This window comes from Peromyscus californicus, unplaced genomic scaffold (assembly GCF_007827085.1).
Source record: "Peromyscus californicus insignis strain IS unplaced genomic scaffold, ASM782708v3 Scaffold_12__1_contigs__length_115047231, whole genome shotgun sequence".
Classification (NCBI taxonomy): Eukaryota; Metazoa; Chordata; class Mammalia; order Rodentia; family Cricetidae; genus Peromyscus; species Peromyscus californicus.
This window is the reverse complement of record NW_026294413.1, coordinates 76,860,230-76,870,681: the sequence shown is the minus strand read 5'-3', so window position 1 is coordinate 76,870,681 and position 10,452 is coordinate 76,860,230. Positions and strand designations below refer to the sequence as shown.

Sequence of the window (10,452 nt, the reverse complement as noted above, 5' to 3'; positions counted from 1 at the left end):
CTCTCTCCACCTGCGCTCTCCAGGGAGCTGGGGCTTTGGCAACCACCTCACTTCTATTTATATTGGTTCCCACTAAGCTGCTCCTTTTGCAGAACTGTAGAACTTCAGTAATTAAAAACAAAAATGAGTCCTGCTTTATGCACTGGACTCCCAGAAGCACATGCAACACTATGTGTAAAAGAATGCAGGGATGTGCACACAGGACACACACAGAAAGGCTAAGCTGCCCCTGGGCTGTGTGCCTGACGCACCACCCAGACCTTCACCTTCAGAGACAAGTACAGAAATGGAGAAAGGCGCTTCTCCTGGCCCTTCCCAGAGGATCAAGACTCCCATTGCTTCTACCCCCAACCCATTCAAGCCTACCAGAGCAAATGGACAACAGAAGAAATGAGCCTGAGCAGACCAAGACTTAATTTAACTGTTAGTAATGAGAAAAGACAAAGGCATGCCCTTTGTTTCCCTAAACTACAAACATATCTTTTCAGAAAGCTCTTCCTGTCCTTAACTGGAGAAGTGCCTCACCTCTAAGCACACTGATGTCTTCTTTCCCCCCTTTTCTCCCCCCCCCCTTTTTGTTTAAAGACATGGTCTTGTGTCTTTCTGACCCAGGCTGGTCAGAAACTTGCTATGTAACTGAGAGTGACCTTGAACTTGTGATCCTTCAGCCTCTACCACCTGGAGAGCTATGATTACAGGCATGTGCATCACCTCTACCACCACACCCTGCCTCAAGCCTGGAATCATGCCCAAAGTTTCTTGAACGCTAAGCAAGCCCTCTGCCCAGGAGCTACAGCTACACCTCCAGCTAAGATCATTCTTTTCACTGTATCCCCAAGTTAGTCTTTTCTCCTTGAAGAACCCCTTCTGCAAATTTCAGTTCCATGGGATGGATCAGATTCTGTCTGCTTCCAGAGGGTGGTGGAGGGGGCATTGGAGAAACAGAAAGTAAGAGATTCATGACTCAACAGACTCCATGACATATCACACTTTCATGGGGCCCACTTAGAAACTCTGACCTTTCAGTATCCCATCCTACTGCCAATTCCCTTCCATAACACAATGATGGGATTCTGTACTTGACAAAAGCCTTCCCTCAAGGAATGTAGGACAAAGATAAACAGTCACTCAACAGTGGAGAATCCTACATGTTTTATGAGTGCTCACTAAACTTTTTCTAGGTAAGACTCATTATTTGTTTTATTGGATAAAATCCAATTCCAAAAAAAAAAACACTTTTAATCCCAGCATTCAAGAGGCAGAGGCAGGTGGATCTCTGAGTTTGAGGCCAGCCTGGTCCAGAGTGAGTTCCAGGACAGCCAGGACCTCATAGCAAGACCCTGTCTGGAAGGGTGGGCGGAGTCTAAAAACAAAACCCTTTGAAAGGAGACACACACATACACCCACATTAATGTGAGTGTGTGGACTGGATTTGGTTCAAAAACACAAAGATGCCTGCCAGGGCTGAAGACACTCTGCGGTATCCTAAAGGCAAAGGTGGGAATGAGTTTCCTCCAGTTAAGACCTTTTTCTCACTCTGGAATGCAGCTGACCCACTCAACAGGTGAGCAAAATCAAGATGTGCCAGAGGTCCCAGGCTGAATTCTTTCCCCCGACCCACCCCTTTCATCCCACTGTTTCTTCAGGACATGTGTCATCCAGATGCAAGAGGGTGCTGCATCCTTGTTAACATTAAATGAAAACGGAAAACAATTCATCCTGGCAATTACCACCTCTCTGCCATCGCTTTGCTCCTGCCCCTACAATTTACACACCTCCAGTTACCACCTGACTTCTGCTCTGTCCTCTGCCATCTCAACAGAAAAGGATGGAACAGGAAATAAGATGAAAAGGCCATAGTTTATCTTTAAAATAATGACTCATTTTATTTTCTTTTAATACGTAGTTATAAATATATTTTGTCAAAATATATGATCAATATGGTCAAAACATTTGCACGTAAAGTCATAAATAAGGTCAAGGTGAATGTTTAGGTTTTTTTCTTTTCTTTCTTTTTTTTTTTTTTTTTAAAGATAAAAGTCCAGCTATAAGGAAGCGGTCTGTGTGGTATGTGTGGGAGGTTGGATGGGAACGTGTGTGTGTGTGTGTGTGTGTGTGTGTGTGTGTGTGTGTGTGTGTGTATCCTCAGGGATGCCTGATCTCAGCGGCACCCACATCCCTCCACCACCATCTCCTGATAATTTTTCAATACCACCTTGTCATACTCATCCAGGTACAACATGGAGATGGCACTCAGTTCAGTGGGGACACAACAGGCCTTGGGAATACTAGAATTAACAGAGTTGACCAGGGTCTGCACAATGGCATGGTTGGTTGAGTTGAGGTGATCCGCCAGTGGAAAAGGACAGTCCCCATGGCAGTAGAAGGCCTGGTAGCCTGGTGGGGCCACAATCCAGTCATTCCAGCCCACGTCACTGAAGTCCACATAGAGTGAATGACGACGGCAGTTCTTATTCTTCTTCCTGGACCGCTGTGGGTGATGCTTGGGACTACGCTTGGCCCTCCGGCGGCGGGTCAAGGTATGACCCCGGCCATCATGGCCAAAAGTGACCAGGAGGGGCCGGAGCTGGGCCCAGTCTCCACTCCCTTGAGGTAACGATCGGCTAATCCTGACATGCTGGCCCTGGTGGGTCCGTGTCTGGTGGAGGTGAGTCACCTCAATGGCTAGCCCATAATTGGGCTGCTTCTCCTGGGTCCAGCGAAGGACCGCAGGGCTCACATCGAAAGTTTCCCACCGTGTCACATTGTGGTGAACTAGTCTGGTGTCCAGTAGTCGTGTGATGAGGTGTCCAGGCTCTGTTTCTGCTGGGGGCTTCATAACCTCATAAATGTTTATCCGGTGGAAGCCCCGTTCCCAGTCAGGGCCCTGGTCCACCTGCTCCCGAAATAGCCGGAGCTCTGCAGAGGAGATGGCCTCATTCTCTGGGATGCTGCTGAGGTTGAAGAGGAAGCGAAAGGCAGAGTTCTCACTGGTCCCCGGGATGTTCTCCAGATGTTCTAGGCACAGTTGAAAAGGAAAAAGAAAAGACCCATGAACTTTTCTGAGACAGAAAAGCAAAAAAAAAAAAAAAAAAAAAAAAAAAGCGGAATTGGGTGAATTCTGCTTGTATAGTGGAAGCCTAAGTGGGGGAAATAACCGTGCCTTTTCATTTGAAGGAGCAGAGAAGTGGGGCAGCTCCCAAACCAGCAAAACTTAGCTTGCATTTGTCAGACACCAAAGACAGAAAGTATCTCCCAACCTCCTTTATATGCCTAATAATTTCCATGTGTCAACGCTTTTACTCCACCACCCTCGGACTCCCCTTTTAAAACCCCCTCTTGGCTTTGTGTACAGTTTTCTTTACAAGTGACTGTAAAGAAAAAGAGGGGGCCACCCTCTCTCCCTCTCCGCTTTCGAGTATGTTACCAAACATTTCCCCAGCGATCCTGGAAACACAGAGCATGCCTTGTTGATCATGTTACAGAAGGGAAAATAAATTCCAACACAGTAATGATGCTGGAGGATTAATAACTCAGATTTACTTTGGAAAAGAAACATCCGCTAGGAAACATTCAGATCGTATTACAAGGCCCCTATTGAATAAACCTGACGCACACACAGCTGTAATATTAAATTCAGTAGGTGCTTTGAACAAAACGGGCAGAAAACCCGGCTTTGATAGAGCTAAAGCTCGCCGCTGGGGCTAGCCCACGCCTGAGTGGTGTCATTCGCTTCTCCCCAACGCCCCCCACCCCCACCCCAGCCCCGCCACGGGCTCCAGAAAAGTACCTTCAGAGGCAGCTCTGGAAATTTGGAGGTAAGCGGGCCCTGTTCCTCAGCCTCCTGGACTTGGAGCTTTGATGTAACCTGAACTCTTCTTCCCCGGGGCTTCCACAGCCCCTTCAGCTTGCCCTGCCAGCTCCCCCCGCACCCCCCTCCACCTCACCCCCAGGCCGCCAGGACCAGGAGCAGAAACTGACCTTCGTGATGGAAACTCCTCACGGTGTTGGCCCGGCTGGCTGGGCGCTCGGGGTACTCCAGCCCGGTCCCCTGGCTCTGCTCTTCCTCCTCCTCTTCCCCAGACTGCAGCCGGTAAAGATCCCTCATGTAATCCGGGATGACGACGCTCTTGCTCGGCTGCGGACGGCGGCGCAGCCCAAACATCTGGAGAAGTGTCGCCTCGAAGTCCCGCAGGAGCTCATGGCTCTGCCCTGAGCGGCGTCCTCCCGCGTGGCCCTGAATCTCGGCGACTTTTTTCTTCCCGGTCTCAGGTATCAAACTAGCATGGCTCGCGCCTCCTAGCAGGACTTGGCATAATAAAACGACCATCAGCATTCGGTTACCAGGAATCATGGTGTCTCTGGGGAGGGGGAGGGGGGGTGGAAAGTTAAAGAATAAATAAACACCGGTCAATAGCGAGAAATAGAGATGTCTCTGCATATGAATATAGGGGTAGCAAACGGACGGTCAAGACGTAAAACAGGTCCGAAAGATCAAGTTTTTGTGTTTCCTCCCTCACACCCTCCCCGCATACACACCAGCTGCAGCCATGCACGGCTCGAAAGTAAGAATCGCCCTGTAATTACTTGGTCTAACTTGTTTACACTCAAATAACCCCAAATCAGATAGCCTCCATCCTGTCCCAACTGCTATCTGAGCCATGATCTCAGCGTGGCTTCTTCAAGGATAAACAGTTAACATTGAGGGGGTAAAAGGGGGTGGGGGAGGGAGAATTAAAATGCCACCGCTCTTCTCTTCAGACCTCCAGCCTCCCCCCCTCTCTTCCTCCACCACCACCACCACCACCGCCGCCCTTCCTCCGCCCTCCAGCCCAATTTCCACAACTTCTAGCTGGTTAAGAGCAGGAGGGAGGAGGGAGAAGAGAGCAACGCCGACCGGGCTCGGACAGGGCGGCAGGGTCCAGTGACTGAGAAAGGAGTCAGGGGTCTGCCCTGGTGACTTTGTGATTTATTTCATGGTGGCCGAAACGTTGAAAATGCTCAGTTAAAAAGTCTTGCTCCCAGGGAGAGGGTGGGGGTGATTCAGAAGCGAACACAGGCTCTCTGACATGAGGCAAGGAACTGGCCTTCCCAGGCGAGTGGGACCGGACGGGGAAGGGAGTGGTTAGCCCTCGAGGGACAGCCCCGACCTGCGGACCTTTCATCTCTTGGTCCCCTCGAGCTCCCCCTTTCTTGCAACGCAGCGGATCTGAGCAGACAGTGGGAGCGCTTTAAAAGGCACCCGCACGCTTCGAGCGTCGGGCCTGCAGAGGCCAGGAAGAGAGCGGCCGCGCCGCCTGAGAGCAGAGCGTGGACACTGGAAGGGAAATCCGACGGGAGGGACGGACAGCGATCGGGGATGGAAGGACAGAGTGAAATCCCGAGAAGGGGAAAGAAGAGGTGTCTACTCACTGACAGAAAACAAGGCATATAATAACAGTCCATGATTCTTGGGAGCCAATCTTGAACAAACTTGCTGGAAAGGTTCAGAGAAGCTGCGGCAGTGCGTGGCTCGGAATGGCACTACGGAATGGCTCCTAAAATGAATATTTGAATATAATGAGACTCTGGAGCAGACAGGCTCTGTTTTTCTTCCAGCCCCTAGGAGTCACGTGGACCCCGAGGCCCCGCCCCGCTCACCGAGGAGCCCGCCCGCCCCTCCTCCACCCTCCCACCCCGGCTGGGTCCAGCCCCTGCGAGCGAGGCCAACCTCCGCGCCCGCAGCTGGAGCCCCAGCCGTCTGGGAGTTGTCCCCGCCTGCTCTGCGGAGCCCTCGGCGGGACACCCGCCGCTGGCGCGGTTCTCGGTCGTAGGCGCTGCGCGCAGGGGACCCGGAGCACGTCTCTACCTGCGGTGCTCAGTGCCATCTGGCCAGACCGGGACCCTGGTTATCTGAAGCTGGAGGATCACGGTGCATTGAAGACGCTGCGCTTTGCAGCGCCGACACAGCTTAAATGCGGCCGGGAGGGGGACCGCAGCGACAGCTTTCCAAAGACTCACGACTGAGAGTTACTTGAAAAGGAAAGCGCGTAGGGACCCTCCAAGCGCGCGCACACACACGCAAACACACTCGCATACTCCGGCACTTCCTCCACAGGGTCTCCGAGAGGCCAAATAATGCTTCTAGCGACAGGCATCCGACCCCTAGCGGATCTAGCTCCCAGCCAGAAGTCGCTGACCCCGTCGCCAACGCAGCCCGCCGCGGGGGGTGTCAGGGTGTGATCGGTGTGGGAAAGTTAGAAGGAGCGGCTTCTGAAGCACTGTCTAGTCGCACCGCCAAAGTTCCCGCACGGTGTCGGCCGACCGCAGCGAACGCTCCAGCCAAGCAGATCCTTCAGAAACCGGTCGGCGGTGCCATTCAAGGCGGAGGGGCGGACGTCTGGGCTCCTAGCTCCAGACAGATTCCAAAACAGGCGTCGCCGAAGAAAGAGCGCATCCCATTTTCAGATCTCGGAGTTCCAAAGGCTTTACAACTCCGACCCGGCGCGGAAAGGAAACCCCAGCGCGATCCCAAGAGTCTACAAAACCGGGAACAGCTTTCGGCCTGCTCGCGACCTCTGCGAACGAGTCCCTCTCCCTCCGGCTTGGCTTACTTTTTAAACCACCACCCCCAGAACCCCCCCCCCCCCCCGCCGCCGCCGCCGCCTCGCGCGCGCGCGCCACTTCCTTCCCCCACCCCTTTCCTCCTTTGCACCAGCTACAGAATCGCAGCAAAGATTCCTTCAAGAAGTTCACCAACACACAGCTCAGGCAAAGACTGACTATCCTAAGATGCCACACGCGTAGGCCTGTTCGAACCTCAGAAAGCGTAACTCTCCTGTTCAGGCAGGTCGTTGCGCGGAGTCCATCCGAGGACCCGAGTCCCAGGACTCCTGCCCCCGAGCCCGCTCCACCAGGCGGCCTCTTGGCGGAGGCCATTCCGTGTTTCTCGCTTAAGAACTCGACGTGCCTGGTTGGTTTCTATACTCTCTCCCCACAAACTCGGTTTTCGGGATGGGGGAAGCTCTTGCGGGAAACCTTTAAGAAAGGAACATAAAGGATGGAGTCATGTCCTTCCCGGTGGCCCTGGCTGCCTGGCGCCATCCCACACCGCTGGCCCGGGTGCGGAGGCCGCGGGCGCCCCTGAGCGACAGTCCGCTCTCACCACCAGCCGCACAGCTTTTTGAGCCGATTTCGCCCTCCCCGACCAGCGTTGCGGCTGGGACGAACTGAGAAAGGGCTGGAGGGAGCAAAGAGCTTATTGTTGATTTGTTTATTTGGTTCTTTCTTTTTTTTTTTTAATGAAGAAAGGAGATAGAGATGTACTGGTGACTGGCGCACGCGGAGCAAGGGGAGAGTGGAAGGGGCGGACGCTGGGAATCCCGGGACAACCCTCTGTCCTTGGGAGTCTCTGGCGGTGTCGGGAGCGCTCCCGACGTTAAAACCAAGAAAACAGGTGAGGAATTGTTTCAATTTCAAGTTCACAAGGATTTCTCTCTAATCATGCTTTCCTCCTCTGATTTTTTTAATTAAAAAATATAAACCAAAGAAAAATTTCATCTCCTGGGCTTGTTCTTGATGGGAGATGGTGCAGCTCGTGGTAGGCAATTAGACTTCACTTTCTTCCCAGAATCTTCTCCAAAATTTAATTGATAGCCTCAGTTTACTGAATATGTCCCTATTGGTGAGTCAACTTTTCACAAAACCTTCAGCTCATAAACCCAGATACTCGAAAACCATCAATCAAAGCCGTGGCGGGAAACGTTCCGAGTCTCGGGGGTCCAACTCCGCCGAGTGTTTGTAGGGACCCGAAATTCCGGACTCTTTGGGTTGGTTCAGGACATCAGGAGCCAGGAAGCTCCTCATTAGCCCTGCCGGTTCCTCCTCATCAGACACAACATGGTAGAAGACCGGCACAGGTAGCCTTTTGGCATCCCGGTCGTGGTCGTAGAACATTACATACCCCCATCTCCAGTGTGTGTGTGTGTTAGAAAGAGACAGACAGAGAGAGACAGAAGGCAGGATGCATGGGTGCCCACGACTAAGAAAATAGCTCGTGGAGGTGGGTTAGAGTTCTGTAGCTGCAGTTCGTCAGCTCCCGGGGGCGCCCCTCGCTGGGGACCAGGTTAGGTGACACTCCCCTCGACGAAGCCCCTCCATCCCAGGTCGCACTTTAGAGCTAACCAGGACTACAGTCTCTGGCAGAACCGGCGTCGCAGTCCCTCACTCAGTCCCCTACTCGTGGTGAAACAGACCTGATTCCCTCCTCTCCCAAGGGGATCGAAACCACCAGGCCAGCGTCAAATCTTCATCCCAAACCCACAGTCCTTCTCAATGACCTCCTACCAAAGCCTTGTCTCTTTCCCGCCTCTCCTGGCCCGCACCTTCCCAAAATGAGTTGGATAACCTCAGCAACATCTATGGAGGCGCTTTTCAGCCCCATCATGCCCATCTCCAACACCACTGTTGGAGAAGGGAGGAGAAACAGGCCACCTTTTGCCTCGGTTACAGCCTGAACCCCACCACCGGCTTCTCCCACTACTGATGCACCTCGAACCCCTCGCCAGACTGTCCAACTTACCATACGTTCCTGCAGAAGCGGTCTCTCCTGCAGCTGCTCCTGGGGACCTCTAGACAGCTGCAGTGAACCTGGGCGAGGGCCAGAGACCGGGTCGCTGCAGACTCCAGACGGTTCGGACGCGAATCCCATCAGGGACGTAGACCAGATACACAGGCTGGGTAGCAGCGCCGTCTCTTTGGCTAGGGTCCCTCGGCTCCGATCCCGAACTCACCTAGCTTCCGGGCCAGGCCTCGCGCTCCTATACCTTCCCACCCTCCAGCACCACCCTCTCACATCTAGTCCTTCCCTTCTCTCTCCCTCCCTCTCTTTCTTCCCTTCCTCCTCAGTCTTCCCCAGTGGCCCCTCCCTTCTACCCTCCTCCCTTAATCGCCTCCCCTTCTGGAGATGGGAGCCCCGCCCACATCCTCCCATCCAGCCACGGGGCCTCGCCTCGCCTGGCAGGCCCGGGTCAGGAAGCCTACACAGCGCCCCAGCCCTCGGTTGCCACATTGGCTGGGACACCAATGCCTCCAGCTCGGGAAGCGGCCGGGGCTCACCTGGGGACCGTGTGCAAGAGGTACTAGAAAGCATGCACCAACTAGTCTCCGTGCCTTCCAAAAATACCCATGGGAGTCTGGGCTTCCCTGAGTTTAGAGTAACTGCTGCCCAAACTGATGATTAAAACACTGAGTAATCACCATTTACCCCGAGTAATTAGAGATAATGAAACACCTCTAAAATCAGGTTATGGAGAAGAGCGCTATGGGATTGGTTTAAAGGGTGGCCTTCCGTAAACTGTTAAAGGATTCCCAAACGTTGAGAAACAGGCTGTGAACAGGGCAGTGTGCTCAAAGGAGATACCTCTTCAACTAGTAGGTGGTGACTTTCCTCCAGAAACGTTTCTTAAGGTGCTTCTTGTGGAAACCCTCGGTGCAGACACTCAGAAACACAGCCCCCTTAAACTGGGTGCCTACCGTGCGTTCCCGGTGTGACTTGCAGGCCTTTGGCAGGCACACAGGTCTAGGCCATGTTTGACAATTAAAAGTGTTTATAACTCTGAAGCCCTGCCACACAGTTATTTTTGTTTATTTGATTGTTTGAAGCCTTCCAGGAAGGTATCACAGCTAAGCAGCTGCCTTTTAGGCCACGTTGAGAGAAGAAAAAGTGCCCTTTGGTCTGTTTTTAAAAGAAGGGAGATGAGGAATTGATTCTTTTATAATAATAACAATAAGAACAAGTGTTGGTAATCGTACTAGCTGGGAGGTGGAATGTGGCGGCTTTGGACCTTCCCAAACAGGAACTAATTTCACACCCTACCTCTGATGGAGCTGTGAGGGAGCTATCAGCTTCATCTCTGTTTTACAAACAAGGATGGGGAAGGACAGCCAGGTAAAGAGCACTTGCCCCAAGGTCTGGAGGAAATCACAGCCTCTGCTCTGGAGTTTTCAGCTCAGGCTGCAGGGTAAGAAGGGTGAGGCCAGCAGCCCTGAGCTCCAGGTAGGTCCCAAAGGGCTGGAAGATGGCAATTTCCTGTTCTTGGTTTCCGTTCTCTAAGATGGGTGTTATATTCTTTTGTCACAAGATCTTGACCTAGTTCAGCTCATCTGACCTTTGCACTTACACACCTTCAGAATTTAGAAAACAGGACCAAGGTCTGTATTCTATGGACTAGAGACAAAGGGTGGGAAGGAATGCCGGGTCTCCGACAATTGTTAGAGCGGAACAACACCTCGACCCTCCCTGGCCTGCAGCAAACTTGTATGCTCCTGGTCAAGTCCTTTCATTCCAAACTGGTACCAACTTTCTCATCCACAGAACGAAAGGATCAGGTCAGATCATCTCCATGATCCTTTCTGTTAGAAGACAATGTCATTATTTTATTGTAATTTTAGTGAACATCTACCTTCTTTCAT

At 52.5% G+C, this 10,452-nt stretch overlaps 1 protein-coding gene across 3 annotated transcripts; it reads right to left on the bottom strand.

Annotated features, from left to right (window-relative positions):
* Positions 1–1,860: 1,860 nt before the first annotated feature.
* Positions 1,861–8,814, bottom strand: Bmp4 (bone morphogenetic protein 4). Of its 3 annotated transcripts, none has more exons than XM_052733434.1 (4): positions 8,561–8,814; positions 5,413–5,537; positions 3,982–4,361; positions 1,861–3,018 (listed from the first exon to the last, which is right to left on the bottom strand). In XM_052733434.1, exons 3-4 carry the CDS (start codon positions 4,352–4,354, stop codon positions 2,162–2,164), a joined length of 1,230 nt encoding a protein of 409 aa, XP_052589394.1. In that variant the 5' UTR covers positions 4,355–4,361; positions 5,413–5,537; positions 8,561–8,814; the 3' UTR covers positions 1,861–2,161. The 3 variants fall into 3 exon arrangements, with proteins under 3 accessions (XP_052589394.1, XP_052589395.1, XP_052589397.1); XM_052733435.1 differs by lacking the exon at positions 8,561–8,814 and adding an exon at positions 5,849–6,582; XM_052733437.1 differs by lacking the exon at positions 8,561–8,814 and adding an exon at positions 5,711–5,832.
* Between the last annotated feature and the right edge of the window lie 1,638 nt (positions 8,815–10,452).

Coding starts and splice junctions, on each gene's coding strand:
- Bmp4 (XM_052733434.1), bottom strand. CDS start 4,354: ATGATTCCTGGTAACCGAATGCTGATGGTCGTTTTATTATGCCAAGTC. Junction 3,019..3,981: donor GAGGAGTTTCCATCACGAAG/GTCAGTTTCTGC, acceptor AACTGTGCCTAG/AACATCTGGAGAACATCCCG.